Genomic DNA, 26,506 nt, shown 5'->3' on the forward strand with positions numbered 1-26,506 from the left:
CCACGACCTCTGCACTAGGCACAGGAATGCAGCCATCTACAGCCGCATGGCTGCCAGCCTGGCCACCAGAGGCCACATGCGGACCCAGGAGCAGGTCCGCTACAAAATTAAGGACCTGCGGCAGGCCTAATCCAGGGCCTCCCAACCAGGGGCCAACCCAGAGGCCTGCCGTCACTTTGAGGCCCTGGACCGCATCCTGGGGGCTCACACAGTCCATGCCCCCGTGTAGTGGTTGACCCCGGGGCAGAAATGGAGGAAGAGGAGGATACCGAGAGCCCTTTGCTGTGGGTGTTAGTGGGATTTGCCAATACCCCTTTGTGAGGTCTAGCGTCGAAATAAACTCCGCCTTCCCCAGTCACTCCAGCAGCTCATCTACTTGGGGCATGGGGTAGGCATCAAACCTTAAGATGGCATTTACCTGGCAAAAGTCCTTGCAAAACCTAATGGTCCCGTCTGATTTAGAAACTAGCACAATCAGGCTCCGCCTTGACAAAGATGGTCTCAGTTTTTGGCCTGGGGTGGTGGCAATATGGTGACTGGTTAGACTGGTCCTCCCTGGCTTGGAGGACAGGAGATGTGGGAATTGGGACATCAGGACCCGTAACTGTTCTTGTTGTTCAAGCAAAACGTCCCAGCCAAGATCTACTGGGCGGTGTGCCTATGGGTCCCCAGCTTGTGATCCCAGTTCAGGCTCTGGGGCAATCATCATGGCTTCATGTTCTTTCCAGGCCTTTAAGAGGTTAAACGTGGTAGATGCAGGTTTCCTTCTGCCTCCCTGGCAAGCGTATCTCGTAGTCTACTGAGCCCAATCTCCATGTTATTTCAAAAGGGCTTTGCCACTTCACTAACAACTTGGACTCAGCTGATGGGAGCAACAGTAGCACCCAGTAGCCGGGCTTGAAGGTCCTTCCCCTTGCTCCCTTGTTATACTCGCAGGCCTGTTCTTCCTGGGCCTTCTGCAGATATTCTCTAGGTAGGTGTCCCAACTCTTCAAGGCATTCTCTCAATTGCAGGACGTAATGGATGAACTCTTGGGTGCGGGTCTCCTGCTCCTCCCAGGTCTCTCTGACTAGGTCCAAAATTCCCTGAAGGTGTTGTCCATATAGCAGCTTAAAGGGTGAGTACCCTGTCAAGACTTGGGGCACTTCCCTCACGGCGAAGAGTAAGGCAGGCAGCCACTTGTCCCAGAGCCATGGGTGCTCCTCTACAAATTTCCTCAGCAGGGCCTTTAGGGTTCGGTTAAAGTGCTCCACCAGTCCGTCTGTCTGGGGATGGCACACGGAGGTCTTCAGGGCCCTGATGTTCAATTGGTGACATAACTCCACCATGAGCTTGGACATCATGTTGGTTCCCTGATCCGTTAGTATCTCTTTTGGTAGTCCGATCCATGTGAATACCTTCAGGAGCTCATCTGCTATAGTGCATGCTCTTGTGGCTCGCAGGGGGATCGCCTCTGGGTAGCATAATCTACTATGACTAAAATATATGTATTCCCACTCGTACTCCTCTCTAGGGGTCCCACCAGGTCTAAGATGACGCATTCGAATGGGGTGCCCACCATAGGTAAAGCACCAGCAGGGCCCATGGAACTCCTCCAGGGCTGGTCCTCTGGCACTCTGAGCATGAAGCACAGTAATCTCTGACCTCCCGGTGGATTCCCAGCAAGAAGCAGCATGGGGCCACCCTCTGAAGGGAGCGCCTTTCCCTCCTGTGGTCAGCCCCAACTGAGCTGCTCCTCTGGCCTTTATACTGGCTCTGCAGTTGGAGCATGCCCAGCAGAGCTACGCGGGAGGGGCCTTGAGAGATCATTGAGTCCAGTTCCCTGAGCTCATAGCAGGACCAAGTACCATACCTGACAAATCTACCCCAGATCCCTAAATGCCCCCCTCAAGGATTGAACTCACAACCCTGGGTTTAGCAGGACAATGCTCAAACCACTGAGCTATCCCTCCCCCACCAGCTATCCCTTCTCAACCCCGCAGGCCTGGTTAACTGCTCCCTGACCAGTTTGGGGTTGGTACACCCCATCACAGAGAGGATCATGAGTCTGAGGAAAGAGTTGTTCCAGACTCTTCATGAACCGGGTTGTGATGTCATGTGATAAAACAGAATAGCCTTGGAGGGACAGATGAAATGCAGAAATGGCCATTAGGTGGACTCTAATTATGGCTAGAGCTAGCCCCTGAGGTTTCAGGTGGAGCAGGTAGTTCAGGATCTCCTGAAGGGGAGCTTTGGATGGGATGACCTTCCCCTGCCATGCCCACGCAGAAAAAAGTGTCCACTTTGCCACATAGGTAGACCTTGTTGAGGACTTTCTACTTTCAAGGAGAACCTTCTGAATCTGGCCCAACCACACTGCTCCTGGGGGTTCAGCCAAGAGGAACCATGCAGTCAGATGTAGCGATCTCAGGTTCGGATGCAGAAATCATCCGTAGTCCCGGGGCAACAAGTCCAGTTGCAGAGTCAGCTGCTTGGGCACATGGGGTACTAGCCTCATGATGTCCTGAACCAGTGTTGGCAGGGCCAGGTTGGTGCAATGAAAATCACTGTCACCTTGTCCTTCTTGACTTTCTGCAAGACTTCGTACCTTCCCTCCATTTCCCCTCATCAACAGAGGCCCTCTGATCCTGGAAAGAGGAATGCATCCAGCAGGGAGCCCCACTAGAGACTGAACTGGGAACAGAATCTGCTGCATCTCGCATTGTCTTTCGTCATAAAGAGGTCCACTTGGGGAGAGCCCCACTTGTGGAAGTGAGAGGAGAACTCCCTACTGAGACAGTCTGTGGGCATGTTCTGCACCCCTGGAAGGTGAAGCATCTGTAACACAATGCTGTGGTGTGCGCAGAACTCCCAGACCCACATTGATTCCCTGCAAAGCTCTGGCGATCAGGCACTCCTTGTTATGTAGTACATGGTAGTGGTACTATTGGTGAGGACACACATCACCCTACCCTCAAGGTGAAGAAGAAACACCTCACATGCTTTTGATTGCCCTAAGCTTCTTTATATTTATATATTGCCCTAAGCTACCTCAAATGTGGTTGCGGATGGAAGGGGTTGCTGGACATGACACATTCTGTCCTGGTCCACCACTCTAGGGTCCGTAGGACATGATGTGGGACCATCACCATTCTTTCTAGGGAATGTATATGGATGCTAACCACAGCTGGAGAGGTCTTATCTGAGCCTGGCGAAGGGCACAACATATATGCCCCAGAACCTGCAGAGACACTCTTGCCATGGTCATGGATGAGTGAGTGAGCTATTGTAGAATGTTTGACTGGGCCTTGAACTTCTCTTGAGGGAGTAATTCATTGGCCCTGGTGGAATCCAGGATGGCCCAGATCAATTCTATCTACTGGGTGGGCACTAATAAGGACTTCTTTTAATTTATTAGGAGGCCAAGGTGGCACGTGTTGAGGAGATCCACATTGTGTTGGATTTTGAGCTTTGATGGACCTTTGATGAGCCGGTTGTTCAAATAAGAATAATCTGCACCCCTGGCACCTCAGGTATGCTGCTAACACCAACATGCACTTGATGAAAACCCTGGAGGCCATGGACAGGCCAAAGGGCAGGACAGCAAATTGGTAGTGGTTTATGTCCATTGTAAACCTCAGGAAGTGTCTGTGACCCTTGAAGCCCATGTTATGGAAGTATGCATCCTTGAGGTCGAGGATCGCATACCAATCCCCAAGATCCAGGTTGGGGATAAGGAAGGCTAGAAAGACCATGCAGAACTTGAGGCGGGCCAGGTACTTTTTGAGGCCATGAAAATCCAGGTTAGGCCTTAGCTTTGGGAATTAGGAAATAGCAGGAGTAGAAGCTCTTGTTCTTGAAAACTGGTGGTACCTACTCCACTGCTCCCACCTGGAATAACTGGGATAATTCCTGTTATGAGAAGGGTCCCTGAAAAGGGACAGAAAAGGTGGGTAGGAAGGTGGAGTAGAGATGAGCTGGAGGCTGTACCCATGTTGGATGGATGGCTAGGGCCCAGTTGTCCAATGTAATGTCCCTCCATGCCTGGAGGAAACGGTGGAGTCTGGAGGTAAACAGGCAGGGAGGATCCAGTATATTGTCTTTGGGCTCATTCTCAAAAGGTGCGCTTGGTCTGTGGCTTAGACTGGCTAGTTGATGGATGGCCAGACTGAGGATGGTGGCCCTGCTTCCTCTTGAAAGGCTTTGGGCAAGTGTGGGCTATATCCTGCTGAGAATATTGGCCCTTTGATTGAGAGATCTGAGGCTTAAACTTTTTCCTCTCTGTCCCAGGGATGTATAAGCCCAATGTCTTCAACATGGTACGGGAGTCCTTAAGCCTATGAAGCTTATTATCTGTCTGCTCCTCAAACAGTGAACCTGTGTCAAAGGGGAGTTCTGTGCCTCTGGAGAAAGGCATTGAATGGGAGGAGGGAGGAATAGGAAGCTGGCAATACAGCATCCAAAATCCTTGAATCCTAAAAACTACTCCTACACTAAAAACTATTAGCTAAACAGCAAAAAATACTTCTATATTCAGGAGTAAAAGAGTCCTTTTTAAATAGAACTAAGAATTGTAGGAAATCATGTAGATTGTTTCTTATGCTCAGAATGAGATCATAGAGCCCTGCAAATCTAAAGATAATCACAGGCTATGATTACAGATGAACACAGATTCAAATTTTATATCTATCAACAGATCATGTTTACAGATTGTGGACATACCAATTTAAACTCCACCCAGAGCTCTAGTCATAGTGTGTCTGCTCAGACTATTCTAGATGTAATATTGAACGTTACATATTGACAGACTTCTAGACTTACTATTGTACAGCCTCATTCTAATAGAGCTATATAACAGGACCATTTGATTTTTTCTTAAATATGTTCCTACTTTAGAAATGTATAAGACTTCTACTTGGAAGTCAGTACATTCATTCACTAAACATTACAGCCCATATTTGGCTTCAAGAGCAGGTGCCAAAATAGGCAGACCATTGCATCAATCATTATTCAATTGAAGTGCTGTTCCCTACCAGAGTTCTCTGAACTGCTTGTCAAAATACCTACAAGTGGGACTATGCAGATTCTCCCAAGAAACAGTGAAAGTTACTTGCTTTATCTGTAATTGGAGTTCCTCAAAATGACACTGCATAGACATGCTTCCCATCCATGTTCCTCTCTTTTTCAGAGTCCCATTATGGCTTCTCTCGGATAAAAATGGAAGGAACTGAGGCAGTAGACAGCCTGTTCCTTAAAAAGTTCAGAAACACTGAGAAAGCGTAGATCAGAGCTACTCAACTTTGGAAGCCCCAGGGGTCACAGTGATACTCACAGCACATAAAAATAGCTTATTTTACACCGATGGGTATAAATACAAAGATTAAGGCAAGACTACACAACATGCAGGCCCCATTTAAGTCTGTTCTGCTGATATTAATAAAATGCGATATTTACCCGATTTCCACCCATATGACAGCACTTTTAATGAGCAATGACAGTCCAGGAATTTAATACTAAATCTCATATCAACAGAAGACCATTATACTGACTCACCTTTGTGGAGCATGTTCCCAGTGGAGGCCATATTCAAAGGGTCCCACCTGCAGGCGTGATGAGCACTGCGTAAACCCAAACTGCACCATGGGCTGCAAACAAATGGGCTATGGGCCCACATGTTGAGTAGCCCTGGCATAGATGTTCATTCTAAGGGGCATAGCTTGGAGAAGGTTATATAATTAGGTGGCACAATACCCATAAGTGGGAGAATGCAAAGTTGCCTTAAAGAACTATGGTTACACATAACTAGCCTTTTATTTTGTGGATAGTGTAAGAATTCTTTTTTTGTTATTAATTTGAGTATAGTTTTATATAATTAACTCACTTTCTTAATACTTGGTACAATATATAAATATAGCCTCTTTTCCTCCTCCCTCAACTCTAAAATTGACAGCTAAATTTAAGATTTTTTTTTAAATAGCTTTTGGGGAACCCTAGTATTGATACAATTTTGTACATAAAAATATCATATAAGTTTCTTGAACAGTATTAGTATCCCCAATATAGAAAGACAAGACAAGGTTTAGTTATTTTTAGGTATTTTAATTAATAAATAACTTCAGTAATAGCACTGTAAAAAGTGAACATCTGTTAAAATAAAAAGGCACTTAAAACAACATAACCAATTTGGAACAGATGGAGTCTGAATGTTCAAAAGCAAATATACATGGCACATGTCAAAAATGAAACCTGACAGTGACACTTAGGTCACAGTACAATTTATGCAATCTCAGCTACAGAGTAAAGGCAAATGTACAGCCAAGACTGCAAAAGAAAGTTGTGCTGATACAAAAACATCACAAAAATTGCAACCAAATACATTAAAAGGTTAGAAAGGTGACAAGGCACCAGGCTTAGAAGCAAGGAAACATTATCAAAAGGACACTATGTGAATTAAGGCCCTCATGTATTTATAGAGGATGTCCTGGCGAGTGCTTCATGGTACTGCGAGGATTTAATTTAATTTACAAAGAAAAGATATTCAAGTTACTAAGCAGCAACTCCTTGAAAAATGGCACACATTTTAAAGCTTTTCCTTTCTGAAATTTTCTTCCTAACCCCTTCAATTTGTCCATAACCTGGCTATTGACAATTTAATAATAAGTATACAGACACTTTTCACAGCCTTTCACACCATTTCCAGCCTATCAATCTTATTGTTTTTAAATCAGATACATAACCGAGACCCAGTCATTGACAAACTTTTTAATCTGTTAGGGTACGTCTACACTTGCTCCCTAGTTCGAACTAGGGCTGCAAATGTAGACAACCGAAATTGCTAATGAAGCAGGGATTTAAATATCTCGCGCTTCATTAGCATGATCTCGCCAGCGCGTTACTCCGCTCAACAGCTGTTTTGAAAGTGAAAGTGTGCGTGCACCTGGATGCGTTAGTTCAAACCAAACCTCTTGTAAAAAAAGAGGAGTAATGTTAGTTCGAACCAAGGTGTTTGGTTCGAACTAACGCGTCCCTGAGCACACTTTCACTTTCGAAACAGCTGTATAGACGTACCCTTAGAGTTTGCAAGGAACTATTTAGTTTTACACATTAACTATGTCTGCAAACTCAAGCCCTGATAACCCTGTAAAGCTAAAACAATTTTTAACACTCAGTGGTTAAGCAGAGCTCTCATACTGATTGATCTCACTGTTTCCACCCCAGTCACATCACAGCAATATCTTACGCTTCCCACAGAAGACCTACATTTGAACAGCACAGTAGGGAAAAATTCAAAAAGGCACCATGTGACCTTAGCTGACTAGGCTATGCAGTCTCAAGTTTTCTGTCAGTCCCCTGGCACTGATTATTTTATTTAAAAAAAAAAATTACATATTGTACATTTTCAAAACCTGCATAGGAAACAAAACTACATGTAATGAGTTAGTAAAATCACTGCAGAACTGCCCTAATTCTATCTTACTGTGACTACAAAAATTGCTACATTGCATACAGTGTTGAGAATACAAATAGTGTTCATTTTCCTTCATATTTAGGATTGACCACAGTTGTCACTGCACTCTTGTAAATAGGATTTTCACCCTTAAAAAAAAAAAAAAAAAAAAAAGAGAGAAATGTTTACATTAGTATTAAAGTATACACAAAGAGCACTGATTTTGTGAAAACTGTAAAAAATATTTTAAAACATTCTAAACAAAGCAAGATTTTTTTCTGTCAGCTTGACTAGAAGGCATGCTTAACTAATAAACACTAAAGTGTTAGGACAGATCTCTATTTTAGGATCATTCCAGGATTACCTGTTCTGTTCTTTCCCTCTAGAGCACCTGGGATTGTCTAATGTCAGAAGACAAAATACTGGGCTAGATAGGTCACTGGTCTGACCCCATATGGCTGTTCTTATGTTAGAACATACCACATGCTTCACTTTTAGTCATTTTTAGACCATATATGCTCATCTAAGGGCTCAATGGTCAGCCAAAAGTTCTACATCTTCGATCTTATGGCATATTGATGAAGGTGTTGGAGGGAACATTTCACTCAGCATTTTAACTGGAATGCCTGCAGTTGGGCTCTTAAATAAAAGTTGCCTAAACTTCAAGGTTATTGAGCAGTTGTGGTTCTGATTGACTTTGTTCACAGATGATAACATTCAGAGAACAGAGGGGTGTGCTGTCTGCCAGGAGCTAAGATATGGGATGTAGAGATGAGGCTAAGAAAATCATCAAGGGAGCAGGAAAGAATCCAGTGATGATCCTTGATGTGGGAACAAATGATAGTACTAGATAGTTGCTGGTACATATTCAGGGAGACTATCCAGGGCTGGGGATGATGCTTAAGGAAATAGAGTCTTCGGGTGATCTTTAGTGGGATTCTGCCTGTCCCTAGAGAAGGAGAACAATGGTGAAACAAAACTGTGATGATTAACTGATGGGTTAGGCCAGGGGTCAGCAACTTATGGCTTGCGAGCTAAATATGGCTCGCTAGGGAACCAGATATGGCTCTTCTGAAGCTCGAGGCCAGCCCTCCCCTTGCTCCCCCCACAGCATGGAGCCTGTGCTGGTGCTACAGTCTTGTGGCCCCCTGCAAGATTAGTGTGCCAGGGCCAGCTTCCTGTGTGTGTGGGGGGGAGGGGAGGAGAGAGAGGGAGAAAGCCCCAAGGTAGCCAGAAACGGAGTGCAGAAATGGCTGCGCACTGCTGCTCCTCTCCCCTTCCCCCTGCCGGGGAACAGCAGCATGACGACACACTTCCTGGAGGCTGCCTGGGAGCAGCGCAAAAACAAATTCCATCCCCATCAAATAACCACTAAAGATGATCTCTTTAGTATATTTGTTGGTCTTAGCAGAGAGAGGTTACAGATCAATGTAGTAGTGGACAGTTGTTCAACAGACCAAACCCGTTTCACCCTAGGGAGGCTAAGGACTAGTCAACTAGTCACTTCTACCTGCTTGCTGCCTCTATCAGACAGAGGCAGCAAGGGGTGGGGGGAAAGAAAGGGGTACTTCCTAGCAGCAGTGTTTCATAGAGCCCGGGGTCCCAGGGTCTGTGCGGTGTTTCAAAGGGGCAGCGCCACACAGAGCCTGGGGTGTAATAGCATCCCAAGGACTTAAAAAAGGGGTGCAATCAAATGTAGGGACCTGCCCATGTTTCTGTGCAAGAGTGGGGCTTTGGTTTACTATAGTGGCTGTTAACCAAGAAACCTGTTGAAATGCTAGGCATACTTTTATCAATGATGCTCACTTTTATACAAACATTAGTAGAAGTCAACCCCTTTTGCTTTCTGTTTTATAAATATTATAAAAAATAACTAATTCAGATTCATATCTGCCCAATTATGTTGTTTGTTAGATTATAGAGTCTTTAATACATTAAGACTAAAAAGTTAAGAAACTTTATAAATTTAACATTGCATTAGTCTAGTTTTCACATGTTCTATCTTAGCCAGCCAGCCAGAATACTTTTTGGCATTAACATGCTCCTATATATTCATGTCAAATTAAGCTAAAAATATTCTTATTAAAACTCCAACACATGAGGAGGGATCCATGAAGAGAAGACTTGGGCTGCTAAATTCCAGACTTAGGTGCCTAAGTTCCAGTTTCAGCTCCACTGCAATCCACAAGACTTGTCAAATACCTTTGTCTACACTACCACCCTAGTTCGAACTAGGGTGGTAATGTAGGCATACCGCACTTGCAAATGAAGCCCGGGATTTGAATTTCCCGGGCTTCATTTGCATAAGCCGGCCGGCGCCATTTTTAAATGCCGGCTTGTTCGAACCCCATGCCGCGCGGCTACACGCGGCACGGGCTAGATAGTGTGGAATGGCTTGCTAGTTCGAACTATCTAGCCCGTGCCGCGTGTAGCCGCGCGGCACGGGGTTCGAACAAGCCGGCATTTAAAAATGGCGCCGGCCGGCTTATGCAAATGAAGCCCGGGAAATTCAAATCCCGGGCTTCATTTGCAAGTGCGGTATGCCTACATTACCCCACTAGTTCGAACTAGCGGGGTAGTGTAGACATACCCATAGATACTAAGTGAGTTTAGGCACCCTAAGTTTTTCAAGTTAAAGTTTCACTAGGTGCTTATGTTTCTTCATCTGATTACGTGGACTGCTGCCTCCTTCTAAGCATCTGTTTAGCCCCAGCACTGTGCAAGCCAAAATAAGCTGGTAAAAATACAAAGTCTCTGTCTCAAAGAATTTAAAATATACACAGACAACTCATTAACAAAGGAGGGGCCGGGATAAAAAAATGATTCAGTCCATAAGACTGAATGATAACATTTAGTACCATCTGAGATCTGAGATTTTTAGTTTACTTTTTTTTGTAATGGAGTGAAGACACTTTCATCTTGGTTGTTACTACCTGTTTGAAGAAAAAAAAGTAAAGAATAGTAGTCCTTCAAAATAAATGCAAAAAAAGAATGACAGAGCCAAGAGGAATCAAGACATACAATGATGCAAGGAATGAGATATGGAACAGAATGGAAAGAGGATGCCAAAGGGGTAGTTAGATGTTTGTCTTGTACACAAGAAGTAGGCAGGAACTGGATTGGGTAGATTTCTCGGAAGGGGGACGAGAAACTTGCATCATTCAGGGAATGTCAAAGGCCCTATGAAGGGATTGGAAATAGAGCTAGATATGGTTTAGAGTTAGGGGCAAGGTAAATAATTTTTACAGATGGATTTTGGATAGATTGAACAAGTGTGTGTTTTATGAGGTGAGAATTTAGGGACAGAGTTGAGAAGAAATATTCAGGGTTTGGGAATTTTTTTTATCGTTAGAGTTTAAGGATTTTGGAGAATAAAGGAAAACCTGGGAGAAAATGACATGATGATAATATCAGGGCATAACCCCCACATGACACTTCGCCAAATGATTAATGCCCACAAAACAGATATCAGACAGGATCACAAAGAAAAAACAATTTCTTGCCATTTCAACCAGAAAGGACATTGTCTCAACGACTTAACTACCTGCATTCTGCTACAAAGACCTTTTACATCTGCACTTGAAAGGGAATCCTCTGAACTGTCATTCATGCTAAAATTCTATACTCTCTGGGGGGGATTGAACAAAGACCCCAACTACCTTACCCATTACAAAGATAGCTTCCCCAATTATCACCTCTAATACCATTAGCTCACAGACATCTACCTTTCCCCACCTCTAATATCATTAACTCACAGACACTTACCTTCCTTCCCCCTCCCCGCTGCATCCCCCTTCTGTTCTGAAATGTGATTTGTCCTTTTCATATGTGTTCATTTTTTTAATTGTATCCTTTGGTATATATGGTTGTGACTATTTTCTTCCACTATTTGATCTGAGGAAGTAGGTCTGGCCCACAAAAGCTCATCATCTAATAAACCATCTTGTTAATCTTTAAAGTGCTACATAGTCCTGCATTTTGCTTCACCTCCACATGAAATATGACAAAGGACCAGACAGGAGAAAAAAAATCAAGTTATGGGTGTGGGCCTTGCCCAACAAAAAACATTGAAATAATAGGTGATGGTCAAATTGTTACTTTTCCATTTTGATTATTAGTCCCCTCTACTATCTTCCTCCTGACTCCAACCAAGATCTTCCATCTTTTTCACACCCACCCACCCTCTTCTGTCACTGTTTCTCTATCCATCCTCTCTATTAGAATCCTAGGGCTGGAAGAGACCTCAGGAGGTCATCAAGTCCACCTCTTGCCCAAAGCAGGACCAATCCTAACTAAATCAACCCAGCCAGGGCTTTGTCAAGCCGAGATTTAGGATGGAGATTCCACCACCCCCTAGCTAACCCATTCCAGTACTTTACCACCCTCCTAGTGAAACAGTTTTTCCTAATATCCAACCTAGCCTCTCTCCATCCTCTTTGGAACCTCCCTTCAGGCAGTTGAAGGCTGCTATCAAATCCCCCCTCCCTCTTCTCTTCTGCAGACTAAATAAGGCCAGATCCCTCAGCCTCTCCTCATAGGTCATGTGCTTCAGCCCCCTAATCATTTTGGTTGCCCTCCACTGGACCCTCTCCAATGTGTCCATACCCTTTCTATATTGTGTGTGGGTGGGGTTGCGGGGTGGGGGCAGAATTGGATGCAATACTCCAGATGTGGCCTCACCAGAGCCAAATAAAGGGGAATAATCACTTATCTAGATCTGCTGGCAATGCCTCCTAATGCATCCTAATATTCCATTCGCCTTCTTGACTACAAGAGCACACTGTTGACTCATATCCCCAGCTTCTCATCCACTGTAATCCCCAGGTCCTTTTCTGCTGAACTGCTACTTAGCAATTTGGTCCCCAGCCTGTAACAATGCTTGGGATTCTCTTGTCCCAAGTGCAGGACTTTATACTTGTCCTTATTCTCATCCCCCTCTCTGGAGACCCTGGGGAAGGAGGAGAGCAAACTCACAAAGACAAACCATCTCCTCTAGCTTCCTGACCTGTGCATCAAAAAGCATTTTCCTGTCACTGTCCCTGCTTCTTGTGCTTTAGAAAGAAGAAATAAATTCTTTGGGCTGATGACAGTCACCATCTTCTGCCTTTTCCCTTCTCCTACAGTGTCAAATACTAAGAAGATCTAAGTTATTACCAACTATGAATCTCAGAATCCAATGTCCTTGTGATGGGCTTAATGCTAAGCCAAATGGAAGGTTGCAGCTACTGCTTCCCTCCCTCATGCCTGCGGCTGTTGTAACAGCAGAACAGGAGCAGTCAGCAATGAAGAGGTCCAGTCAGCAGTTTAAGACAGAGGACTGGCATGCTTAGCCACAGCTTCAGGAGGAAATGGAGGCAGGAGACTAAGTGTAGACTATGGAAGAAAATGCCTTTTCCTCATTCCCATAGTGCTTGTCTCATATAAGATATCTGAGGCACAAAGGATTGTGATATTGCCAGCTATGGTAGAAAAATTAGGAGACAAGGATGTCTAATCATCATATCATAGAATCACAGAACACTAGAACTGGAAGGGGCCTTGTGAGATCATCAAGTCCAGTCCCCTGCCCTCATGGGGAATCAAATTATTAATCAACATTTTACACACTTAAAAGGTATGTTTAGATAGAGGGCTCCACCCCTTTTACCTTGAACTGACTGCCCAAAAACTGATGTAATTAATACATTTGTAAAACTAGTCTGGATGCTCCCCAAAAGTTTGTTCCAGTGAAGCCACAAACATTTATATCTCAGATAAACTGTAAAGGCTATTCAGGTCATTCCCTAAAAAACATGTTAACTACCTTGAGTCAACTGGCAATCAACCCTCCGCCCCCCCATTGTAGAAAAGTACAAAGAGATTCTCCTTCCTCCACCAATCTAAAATGTTGTTCTATTTCCTTTATACAAAATACTGTTCTTCAACTTCACATATAAACTCAGTTTCCAAGCACGTACTACTGATATTAACAAATATGCAATGTTGCTGTTAATACAGATTAAAGATTTTCAAGCTCCACTCAAATTTCAGAACTGAAGCAGCAGTAGAACAGAACAAGGCTCAAACTGTGATTAATTGACAATGATACTGAATTTTAAAAGAGTTAAAGGTGACATGCAAAGAAAAAGAAGAAATTGAAAAGAAAATACAAACTGAGACTTAGAGACCAGCTTTACGTCCATAGTTTGGATTCTTGAAATTATTAATAGGACTCTTGTATATTGGATTTTCTTGCTGAAGTAAAAGAAATGGTCAATGTTGAATAATTCAACGGAAAAAGAGAAAACATTTTCAACTATCATAAAAAGGAAAGGGCATGCTGTATGTAAAGGAAAATTCTGTTAGTAATTTTCTTTCTATTTAACAGTGATCTTGAATGGAAATTTTAAAAGCCCTTGGCAGATTAATAAACAAGGATAAAGCCCTTCACAAGGTATAGCTGAAGCATTTTAAGAATGCATATAAGGATGCACGAGTGTTGATTCCCATGGGATTTCACTACATCGATACTGAGGTTTGATGTTCAATAATTATTGATCCTTCTCACAGATTTTAATGGAAATTTAAGTTCTCCTAACCAACCAAAACAAGTTACTTACCTTTCCGTAACTATGATATTATATACACTATATCACTATATATATTTTTTGTTAGTTTCTAAGGTGCCACAGGTCTACTCCTTCTTTCTGTAACTGTTATTCTTCAAGATGTATTACACATGTCATTCCATAGTAGATGCATGCATGCTCTGAGACAGTCATTGGACATTTTTCCCTCAGCGGTACTCATTGAGGTGGCTTGAGCACCATGTGGTGCAGCATGCTCTTAGCTCATAAGTGGCCCAGCTAATCCCATTTCCCCTCAGTTCTTTCTTTCTCACTAACTGACATATACAAGAGCAGGAAGGTGGGTCATTTAATGCACATGTGCAACATGTTTTGAAGAACAGTCCCAGAAAGTTAAGTAACCACTTTTTCTTCTTCAAGTGCTTGCATTTATTCATTCCCCACTGTAAGTGACTCCCAAGCCCCTGCAGAGGAAGTGGGATTAGAACTCATTGTCAGACTGATAGCAAAAGAGCTCAATAAAATTTGGAATCATACAGAGACTGTTAAGTGATGGCATGTTGAGCAGAGAACGTACATAGTGACAACCAAGTCACTATTCTGCAAATATCCTGAATCAGAATCTGTGCTAGGAATATTGCTGAAGACGTTTGGGCTCTCATGGAGTCAAAATAACTGGCAAAGGAACATCTGTTTGCTTGCAACATTGCGAATGTACAATGTGATTCAAGAAGAAATTCTCTGATTAGAGATGGAGATACCTTTCATCCTGTCAGCTACTGCTATGAACAACTGAGTACCTTTATGACATGGTTTGGTCCTATCTAGGTCACGTCTTACATCCAATACATGAAACTGCTGTTATTCCCTATTTGCATGTGCATTGGGGTAGAAAACTGGAAAGAAGATTATGCAAGTACGAAACCACTTTTGAGAGGAGTTTGCGTGAGGACATAACTGCACCTTATCCTTAAAGAAGACTGTGTGCAAAATTTCTGCTGAGAAAGCTTGCCATAGCAAAGGCAAGAGTTCCAGCAATCATCACAGACAGTAAGAAGGAACTGAAGGTGTGCAGGGTCAACTGGACTCTTTTTACTGCTCTCTGAGAACAGAGCACCAGAGGACAATTCATCAACTCTGATGGGTGCCACTGAAGGAAACATTTCTGGTGATTGCACTTACTGAAATGGACATGTGTAAGCATTCAAACCAGGAGGATGGTTTTTGCTCTTCTACACTTGTATAAGAGCAGCTCCCACTAACTTAGTAGAAGCTCTCTGAATATTTGAGGTAACAATTTGGTCTAAAGACATGGTGTGATACTCTGATGTCACATGACAAAGTTGGACTAGTCTAGGATCCAAATTATTTTAGTAATTAAAACTCAAAACCTAAAGCTCTGAGTATATGGTAATTTATCTAGTCAGGTTATATATCCTAAGTGAAAGATGTTATTTTACAATTCATCCCTCTTAATGGTATGTGCAGGTCATCTTCAAGACCAATTCGAAATAAAGGTTTTTGGTATTTCAGTTTTTATCCTATAGCGCATATTTGGGGCACACAAGCAAAACTTTTGTATTTTTCGTAATAGTAGTTTTATTGAATTTCATTCCATGACTCACCGTGTCCCACTTCGCATTCATCTTCTCCTTTTCAAATTTAGCAAATTCTCTTCTGTCATGAATGATCATAAGTAGTTTCCAAATCAGTAATAAAGCAAGACCAATCAGAACAATTCCAGCAACCACACCAGCTACTATGGGAATGATGTCAGGGCCACTGGGGCATTCTGGGAAATAGAATAATTACAGTATAATTTTAGCTCAATGTAAAAGATACACAATCAATGAAGAATACTCTACTGTGCAATATTCAGAGTGTCCAGCTCATCAAGAGCAATGCCAATAATAATTTCTTACATTTAAAATGCATCTGTAAATAATATTTACCAATTTAAAGCTACTGAGATATACAAAGATTCTTATTCTAATTTTGAGAAACACAGATAATGAGAAAGCAAGTTTTGATGCCAGGGAGAAATTACTTCTGTCGACAAAAACAGCTTTTAATGATAGACAGAGTTAAGAATGTCATAGAACTTGTAAACTACTAGACCATTTCTGAGCAAGCTGATTATGAATTATAAACATTACAAGACATAAGTAAAACTTAGGGGTTCAGAGGAAAAGTTGACTTTATGAGTGTAAATATAGATTAAAACCAGATACCCTTAGTTTTATAGAAAATGTCCTAGTTTTTACCTCAAGTTGCAATATTCATACAAAGCCAAATTGTAATAGCATGATCATGACCTGACTCAGAGGAAACAGAGGCATGTTATTAGTTTTTTACAAGACTTTTTCAATACAGGCAGTCCCCGGGTTACGTACAAGATAGGGACTATAGGTTTGTTCTTAAGTTGAATTTGTATGTAAGTTGGAACTGGCTCCAGATTCAGCTGCTGCCACTGAAATGGACCAGGCCTGACTACAGGAAGCTGGAGACAGAGTTGCTCTGCCCCCAGCTTCCTGGAATCAGCCTGATCAGTTTCAACAGCTGCTGAATCTGGAGCCTGGGACAGAACAGCTGGGGCGCTGTCCGGTAGGTTCCCACAGGACCAACCGGGCAGCATCCCAGCTGCTCTACCCGAGGCATCCCGCAACAAAAGCCTGGTCTGCTGGGGCGGGGGGAGGAGGGACGCACTAGCTGCGCTCCCTCCCCCCCCAGCAGATCAGGGAGACCCGAGCAAAGCCGCACAGGTGGAGGGACCCTGCCGCCCATGTGGCTTTGCTCCTTTGCCCCCGAGCAAAGCCGCCCAGGCGGTGGGATGCTGCCTGTGCCGCTTTGCTCCTGTCCCCCTGGTCTGCTGGGGGGGTCCAGCAAAGCCGCTGGACCCCCCCAGCAGACCAGGAGCAAAGCCGCCCAGGCGGTGGCTTTGCTCGGGTGTCCCTGGTCTGCTGGGGGGGTCCAGCGGCTTTGCTGAACCCCCCCCAGCAGACCAGGGGGGCCGGGAGAAGCTTTTCTCGCCCCGTTCGTAAGTGCGGATCCGATGTAAGTCGGATCCGCGTAAGTCGGGGACTGCCTGTATGGAAATCCATTTCTATGGTGACCAAAGAGATGTAAAAACAATTGACATTTTGATTCAAAAGGGTGAACAATTACAGAACAAAAAATAATAGTTGTGAAAATAACTAAAACCATACAAAGAAAATCAAGTTATTTGTATGCAGAAGAGAAGAGTAACTAGCACTATTGTGAAAAAACAACCTCTTTTACTTAATACAGAATTCTGAATAGTCACCTAAACTAAGGGATTGATCCTGTTCCCCTTCTAGTCAATGAAAAAAATCCCATTAACTTTCTTGATGCAAGATCAAACCCCAAGTGAATTGCTGGAATCCATCAAGGTGCACAGTCAGTGTACTAAATCACCGCAAAGGACCCTGATTTTGAGACCTGCCCCTCTTCCTAGGGATGACATTCCGACAGAATGTTAATATTATTCATCACATTTTAACTTTTAAAATTTAATACAATGAGAAAGTCCATTAATCATAGAAACATGGAACATTAGAACTGGAAGGGCCCTCGAAAAGGTCATCAAGTCCAGTCCCCTGCCCTCACAGCGCTACCAAGCATGGTCTGCATCATGTTTAGCCCCATCTAGGTTGTATTTGCCTAGTTTATTGATGAGAAGATCATGTGAGACCATATCAAATGCCTTACTAAATTTGAGGTATACCACGTCCACCACTTCTCCCTTATCCACAAGACTTGTTATCCTATCAAAGAAAGCTATCAGATTGATTTGACATGATTGCTCTTGACAAATCCATGCTAGCTGTTACCTATCACCTTATTTTCTTCCAGATGTTTGCAGATGAATTCCTTAATTATATGCTCCATTATCTTTCCTGGCACAGAAGTTAAACTAAGTGGTCTGTAGTTTCCTGGATTTTTCTTATTTCCCTTTTAATAGATGGACACTATATTTGCCCCTTTTCCAGTCTTCGGGAATCAATCCTGTCTTCCATGATTTTTCAAAGATGATAGTTAAAGCCTCAGCTACCTCCTCTATCAGCTCCTTGAGTATTCTAGGATGCATTTCATCAGACCTTGGTGACTTGCAGACATCTAACTTTTCTATGTGATTTTTAACTTGTTTTTTTTTTTTTTTTTTTTTTTTTTTTAAACACCTACCCAATTCCCACTAGTATTCACTATGGGTATGTCTACACTACCCTCCTAGTTCGAACTAGGAGGGTAATGTAGGCATACTGCACTTGCAAATGAAGCCCGGGATTTGAATTTTCCAGGCTTCATTTGCATAAGCGGGGAGCCGCCATTTTTAAAACCCCGCTGGTTCGAACCCCGTGCAGCGCGGCTACACGGGGCTCGAACTAGGTAGTTCGGACTAGGCTTCCTATTCCGTTCCACGAGGTGTACTGGTAGTTCGGAATAGGAAGCCTAGTCCGAACTACCTAGTTCGAGCCCCATGTAGCCGCGCTGCACGGGGTTCGAACCAGCGGAGTTTTAAAAATGGCGGCTCCCCGCTTATGCAAATGAAGCCCGGGAAATTCAAATCCCGGGCTTCATTTGCAAGTGCGGTATGCCTACATTACCCCGCTAGTTCGAACTAGCGGGGTAGTGTAGACATACCCTATGTTAGGCATTTCTTCGTCATCAGACTTCTTGGTGAAGACCAAAACAAAGAAGTCATTAAGCACCTCTGCTATTTCCAAGTGTCCTGTTATTGTTTCTCCCTCCTTACTGAGCAGTGGGCCTACCCTGTCCTTGGTCTTCCTTTGCTTCTAATATAGTTATAGAATGTCTTCTTGTTACCCTTTATGTCTCTAGCTAGTTTGAGCTCGTTTTGTGCCTTTGCCTTTCTAATCTTGCCCCTGCATATCTGTATTGTTTGCTTATATTCATCCTTTGTAATTTGTCCTAGTTTCCACTTTTCATAGGTCTCCTTTTTGATTTTAAGATCATGCAAGATCTCCTGGTTAAGACAAGGCAGTCTTTTGCCATTTTTTCTATCTTTCCTATACAGTGGAATAGCTTGCTTTTGGGCCCTTAATAATATCTCTTTGAAAAACTGCCAACTCTCTTCAGTTGTTTTTCCTCTTAGTCTTGTTTCCCCTGGGACCTTACCTACCAGCTCTCTGAGTTTACTAAAATCTGCCTTCCTGAAATCCATTATCTCTATTTTGCTGTTCTCCCTTCTACCATTCCTTAGAACCACAAACTCTATGATTTCACGATCACTTCCAAACTGCCTTCCACTTTCAAATTCTCAATCAGTTCCTCTCTATTTGCTAAAATCCAATCTAGAACAGCTTTCCCTCTCATAGCTTTTTCAACCTTCTGAAATAAAAAACTGTCTTCAATGCAGTCCAAGAAATTACTGGATAGTCTGTGCCCCGCTGTGTTAGTTTCCCAACATATGTCTGGATAGTTGAAGTCCCCTATCACCACCAAATCCTGCACTTTGGATGATTTTGTTAGTTGTTTAGAAAAAGCCTCATCCACCTCTTCTACCTCGGTAGGTCATCTGTAGTAAACGACTAGCATGACATCACCCTTGGTTTTTTACCCCTTTTAACCTAACCCAGAGACTCAACATGTCTGTCCCCTACATCCATCTCCATCTCAGTCCAAGTGTGAACATTTTTAATATTTAAGGCAACACCTTCTCTCAGTTTACCCCGCCTGTCCTTCCTGAGTAAGCTGTACCCATCTATACCAGTATTCCAATTGTGTGTATTATCCCACTAAGTCTCTGTGATACCAACTGTCATGGTTGTGTTTATTTATTAGGACTTCAAGTTCTTCCTGCTTATTACCCATACTTCTTGCATTTGTATATAGGCATCTAAGATACTAATTTAATTTTGCCTCTCAGTTCTGCCTAGTCCCTCCTTTTTCTCTGCTATTATAGCCTATGTTCCCTCCCATTTTCCATTAATGAACTTTACAAAATTTTCAAAGTCAGATGAGACAAACAGTCTATAGAGACTGTAAACTCTTTGGGATAAGGCTTACCTTTATTAAAACTGGATACAGTTCCTAGCACAATAGCATAGAAATCTAAACATTCTCTGGGGCCTCAATACTGCAGTGCAATAATAAATTTATAATGATAATGATTAAGGCTGTGAATTTGTCACAGAGGTTATGAAAGACATGAGAACATAAGAATGGCCGCACTGGGTCAGACCAAAGGTCCAACTAGCCCAGTAGCCTGTCTGCTGACAATGGCCAGCACCAGGTACCCCAGAGAGGGTGGACCGAAGACAATGATCAGCGATTTGTCTCCTGCCATTCTTCTCCAGCCTCTGACAAACAGAGGCCATGGACACCACTTCTATCCCCTGGGTAATAGCATTCCATGGACCCAACCTCTATGAATTTAACTAGCTTCTCTTTAAACTCTGTTATAGTCCTAGCCTTCACAGCCTCCTCTGGCAAGGAGTTCCACAGGTTGACTACACGCTGTGTGAAGAAGAACTTTCTTTTATTAGTTCTAAACCTTCTACCCATTAATTTCATTTGGTGTCCTCTAGTTCTTCTATTATGGGAACTAATAAATAACTTTTCTTTATCTGGCCTTTCCACACCACCCATGATTTTATATACCTCTATCATATCCCCCCTCAGCCTCCTCTTTTCTAAACTGTAAAGTCCCAGTCACTTTAACCTCTCTTCATACGGGACCTGTTCCAAACCCCTAGTCATTTTAGTTGCCCTTTTCTGAACCCTTTCCAAAGCCAAAATATCTTTTGGGAGGTGAGGAGACCACATCTGTACACAGTATTCAAGATGTGGGCGTACCATAGTTTTGTACAGGGGCAGTAAGATATTCTGGGTATTATTTTCTATCCCTTTCTTAATAATTCCTAACATCCTATTTGCCTTTTTGACCGCCTCTGCACACTGTGTGGAAATTTTTAGAGAACTATCCACGATAACTCCAAGATCTCTTTCCTGATTTGTCATAGCCAAATTAGCTTCCATTATACTGTATGTATAGTTGGGGTTATTTTTCCCGATGTGCATTACTTTATACTTATCCACATTAAATTTCATTTGCCATTTTGTTGCCCAATCACTCAGTTTGGTGAGATCTTTTTGGATTCCATGACTTTCCAGGACCTCTGTGACTTCTGCAGTGGCTGGTGCAGCTGTTTTGGGGAGCACCAGAGCAGCTCATGCAGCCCTTGTGCCAGATGCACTGGCCACTGCTGGGCAGTCTTGGGACACTGCTGCTCCTCTCCCTGCCCCCTCCCCCCACTGTAGCAGGAGTTTTGGTGTGGAAGGGACTCAGGGCTGAGAGTTGGGGTGTAGGAGGGGGTGAAAGCTCTGAGTGATACTTACTTTGGAGAGCTCATATGTGAAGGTGCAGCCAGGCAGCTTTACACACTGCCTCTGCCAGCAGGCAGAGAATCAAAAGAAGCCAGATAGGGCACCTGCCAGCCCTGCCAATCCTCTGTGTGCACCAACAGGGCGGCCCCAGACTGCACGCTGCTGCCAATCTCCCTCCCCGCCCCCGCCAACAGTTGCAGCCCCAAGCTCACATGCAATAGCCTTAATAATGATCTGAAACAACTTAAAGCTTCAGAGTGATACACTGCCTCTCTTCCTCTTCTTTCCCTATTCTCTCCTGATCCTCTCTGCTCCCTTTTGTTCACCACCATCTGACCAAGTGTCCTGGTCAGATCATTTATAGTAACAGCTTTAAGCAGTGTGTGGTCTCTCCTCCATTTCATGACAAATGATGTGTTCAATAGAAACACGTCACTCGCAAACTTATTTTTAAAATCAAACATGCTAAGTGACTGTTTAGTTTTAAATTAATGGGAAATGCCTACTTAGGAAGGAGTACTGCAGAAAGGGATCTAGGGAGCCACAGTAGACCACATCACAAGCTAAATATAAGTTAACAGTGTAACTCTTTTACAAGAAAAAAAAAGGAAAAAGAAAAGAAAACCTCAATCTGGGAAGTATTAACAGAAGTGTTGTAAGCAAGATTCGGGAAACAATTGTTCTGCTCTACTATGCACAGTTTAGGCATCAACTGGAGTACTGTGTCCAGTTCTGAGCACCATGTTTGAGGAAAGATGTGGACAAATTAGAGAAGGTCCAAAGAGGAGCAACAATGATTAAAGGTCTAGAAAATATGACCTGACCTATGAGGGAAGATTGAAAAAAACTGGGTTTTTTTAAATGAAGACAGAGGGGACATAACAGCTTCCAAGTACCTAACGGACTGTTTGCAAGAAAGAGGGAGAAAAATATTTTCCAGAAAGATCTGTATCAGTACACTGTGGACTTGATTAGAGGACATTGTTGAAATAAGATTAAACTATGTCAATAGGAAGAAAAAAATCTTTAAATACAACATATATAAGGCAAGTGATGTGAACAAATCAATTTCAGTCAATGTACAAATCTATAAAAACAGTGTCAATATCTGAGACACAGAAATACCAGTCTCAAGTAGTCCTAGTTTCAGAGCAGGGAGTGGGGATATTACTTCTGGATATGGTGTGAAGGTTCAGAAGGGTCAGCTAATGCAATTATGTTGAATACAGAGGGAACACTACAAAGATAGTCACAAAGGTGAAAAAAACATACAATAAGAAGTTTGTACCTGGCATTTGTACCACGTGAACAATTGCTTCATTGTTTGCATTGACAGAGTATGTGAAATAGAACCAGCAGTCATCAACATCCTTCTCTTTACAGTGAGACAGTGGATCAGGCTGGCCAGGCTGTGGTAACTTGTCCCGACTTTCCACTAGTGTCATGTTGAAATGCATACACTCCTGAGAACATGAGTCTTTCTTGTCTCCCTTTTTGAAAGCTCTGCATTGAACACAATCCCTGTTGAAATACAAATTAGAAACACCACTTTTAAATATGTTCATAAAAGGGAAATTTCTAGTACAGTAAACTTCCGATAATCCGGCACCTTTAGGACCCAGGGGGTGCCGGATTATCAGATATGCCGGACTATCAGAAGGGGGGGCTATGAGGGGTCTGGGATGGGGTGGGGGAGATGCCACCCCAGACCCTTCATAGCTCCCCCTTCCGATAGTCCGGCTCTGCCCCGGGCTTCCCGGAGTCAGCCGCTGACTCGGGGACACCTGGGGTAGAGCAGCTGGGGTGCTGCTGGGTTGGTCCCATAGCACCGCCCCTCGGCGCTGCGGGACCAACATGGCAGCACTCCAGCTGCTCTGCTCCAGGTGTCCCCAAGAGCAGATGGGGTGCTGCTGGGTTGGTCCCACAGCCCCGAGGGGCGGTGCTATGGGACCAACCCAGCAGCACCCCAGCTGCTCTGCCCCTGGCTTCTCCGATTCAGCTGCTGGTCAGTTTCAGTAGCGGCTGAATTGGGGAAGCCGTGCGCAGAGCAGCTCCAATTGTCTGGCTGCCCCAGCACTTCCGGGTTCCTGATGGTGCCAGACCATCAGGAGTGCCGACGCATTGGATGCCGGACCAATGGAGTTTTACTGTATATTAATTTCCATCTCATTGAAAAATCTGTTGGCAAAGGTGGCAAATATACCACCTGGTATGCGAGACTCATTTCCCTTCCCTCCCCCAAAGAGATGTATTTTCCTTCCTCTCCTCATTTCTTGTCTTTTTTATTACTCTCCTTTTTACTTCTCTCTAACAGAAGTCTGACCAAGACTATATTTTGCAACATTGCTGTAAACTTTGTGCCATAAAGAGGAAACTAAAAGCAATGCCATAAACAGCCTGACGCTGGTAGAGTTTTCTAGGTCTCAGAGTACTGGTAAACCCGTTTGCTGTGTTGGTGTTTCTCCCTCAGTGAAATTACAAGTGAGACTATGTCTATCCTGGCAATTGAACAACAAAACTTTTGTCATTCATCAGTGTTAAAATGACACCTTCCAAAAAGACAACAGTTTTTCTGACAAGCAGCATCGGTATAAACTGTGCTTTGTCGGCAGCAGTGCTAAACTCCCTCACTTTTAGCAACATGGCTGTAGTGACATTGCCATGTTGCTGAAAGCTGAGTAGTGTAGGCAAGCCTAAGACACAACACCAGAGACAAAAACTACATTTTCTATCTTTGCTATTCTTTTATATTTCATTTTGTGTGTGTTCAGATTACATAGGGAAAAAATATCTATTTTAAGAAAACAGCAAAAAATGATCAAGCAAAAAATGATCTTAACTATTTTTCTTCTTTTTTCCCCCCTCAAAAAAGGGTAGTTATTATCCTTTTGATATCATCTAAAAGACTGACAAACAAGATGTTTCTTCTTTTAAAACTTGTTTCCATCAAAAGGGAAAGGAATCAAAGGATGTTGTTAAAATTAAATCAATATTTAACAGTTTACATTTAAAATACTTCAACTGTTTTTCTCTCTCTTCTGTATCTTCAATAAACGTTTTTAAAGATTTTGGAATGGTACTAAGCAGGCTGCAGTCTCTCTACCCTAAATGCCAAACCTTCATGATGTTTCATGTAGGCCAGTAACTGGGTTATGGCTCATATATCTTAATATATATTTTAGAAATGTGCATCTATCTGTCCATCCATCTGCGAGTCCATTTAAGAACTCCTCCTCAACTATAAGAGCTAGAACCACCAAATTTCCTCTTATTAGAACTTAAAGCAAGGAAAGGATTTGATTCCAGGACAATGGGAAAAGCTGGTCCCTTTTACACTTTTACTGACAATATTCGCTCACTGCCCTGTGAAGCCTTCTAGATTTCTTTTTGATTTCTTTTTGATAGGGAAATGTAATTTACTCTGTTTACTCATACTGGTGGAAATTATAAATTCAATACCTTATCAAGCATGGGTTAATGTTAAGCAGCTGACTGACAGCATCCATAGCAGCCATGCCAGCATTAGGGGCACTGAGGGCCTTACCTTGCCCCCCAATTCACAGTGGGCCCCTTACTGCTTAATGTTTTATCCTTCAATAGTTCTAGCCCCTGGCTCTGTTATTTTTGACACAGAATACTGAAGGGAAGGGCCTTGTCTGTGCAAGAGGGTGGAAGGTGCTGGCTTCCCTCAGCTGTGCTGGGTAACAAGTGAGGGCTAAAGACAGCAGTGCAAAGACCTGGTCGGGGTGGCAGCTTTAGGGCAGGTCTCTCCGCTGGCAGGCAGGATCCCCAGAGCAGCAGCAAAGCCGGCCCTGCTGCTGGCCCTGACACACTTCTCCCCTCTGGGCAAAGGGCGCAACCGAGATGCGGAGCTTTCCCAGGTGGTTGCAAGCCAGGCGCAAAAGCACGTGAGGAATGCTTGTAACCCTGCCTCATTTCTGTCTCGTCATCACTTGCTCGCCTGTGGCCAGACAGCCTGCCTCCATATTATCCATCTTATTTGCCTCTCTGAAGCATACAGGACAGAAAAGGAGCAATAATATCAGCATAGTCTATGCTGGCTCATCTGATCCTGAGAAGCTGAAACATAGATATGAGGAGAGATCAGGATATGTGAGACTGCCACCGGCTGGCACCTATGTTGATTCGAACACACAGTCCCAGGAAGAGGAATTTCCCACTGAGAAAACAATGTCCAGTACTTCAAAATTTAATCACCTCAAATCTCTCTTACAAGTGTAAATTAAGTTCACAACTCCCTTGTAAGAACTGGTCTCACAGCAGACAGACCAGCATCAATTGGCAATTAAGATAAGAAAGAAATACGTGACCCCATGATTATAAAAGATGGGCCCAGCACACACTCACTTTGAGTGTCATTCTACCCTCTACCTGCTGGTCGGGTTAGGTGTTTGACCTCCCGAGGTTCTATGGGGACGCCCACCTCGTATTTTCGTCTTTCCTAGGAATTGAGGGACCGGCCCTGGCCTGACATGCTGGAGTCGAGAGGCACAGAAGGGGGTAAAAATGGTACCTGGATGTGGTCCTCTGTCTTAAGTGTACACATAGAAAGAGTAAGCTGTTACTTGGTACCATTATTTCTATTTTTCTATCTTTATCTTCTTTGTAACCATTTTTAAGACCTATATTTTGCTAATAGTTAAGAAATAGAACAATAGCCATTGCAACCATATGATTTATAAGCTTCCTCAATAAACCTGTAACTGTTTAAGCTTTAACCTGACTCCTTCAGTTGCTGTAACAGAACCAAGCACAATTTAAAAGAACTTCAGCCGGTCTAAAGGGACAGTTATAGGAAGAGCTTGGGCGTTTGGATCTGTGTCACTCCCAGGTGACAGGACCCACTGGGGCATCTTTCAGTCTTTCCTCAAGGCTGCCCGCTGCGAAGGAATTATGAAATTCTAGCAGCTGAAATCTAAGATGTAATAAGCTCTTCCTATATAACGGGGCGTCTGTTGGCCTGCTGGCCACCCTCTGCGATGGGACCCCGGTCCTAGCAGTAAAGGCACGGACGTTAAACCTTTTCTCGGAAACATACACACACACACTGCCCTGACCGTCGGCTGACATCGCCTCTTCTGCCCTTCACGTGGAAGCACAAGAGAAGGTATGTGGGTAGCTCCGC

At 43.4% G+C, this 26,506-nt stretch overlaps 1 protein-coding gene across 2 annotated transcripts in view; it reads right to left on the bottom strand.

Annotated features, from left to right (window-relative positions):
* Positions 1-6,057: 6,057 nt before the first annotated feature.
* The window catches only part of ITGB1 (integrin subunit beta 1), a 95,129-nt gene continuing 74,680 nt past the window's right edge, over positions 6,058-26,506 (bottom strand). Inside the window, exons 14-17 of one of the 2 annotated variants that reach the window (XM_075922675.1) lie at positions 22,649-22,881; positions 15,618-15,784; positions 13,580-13,660; positions 6,058-7,575 (exon numbers count right to left, since the gene is read on the bottom strand). In XM_075922675.1, the coding sequence (XP_075778790.1) occupies positions 13,586-13,660; positions 15,618-15,784; positions 22,649-22,881 (475 nt within the window). In that variant the 3' untranslated portion in view covers positions 6,058-7,575; positions 13,580-13,585. The remainder of the gene's footprint in view (positions 7,576-13,579; positions 13,661-15,617; positions 15,785-22,648; positions 22,882-26,506) is intronic. The other variant, XM_075922676.1, reaches the window with a different exon arrangement.

Source organism: Pelodiscus sinensis, chromosome 2, assembly GCF_049634645.1.
Source record: "Pelodiscus sinensis isolate JC-2024 chromosome 2, ASM4963464v1, whole genome shotgun sequence".
Taxonomy (NCBI): domain Eukaryota; kingdom Metazoa; phylum Chordata; order Testudines; family Trionychidae; genus Pelodiscus; species Pelodiscus sinensis.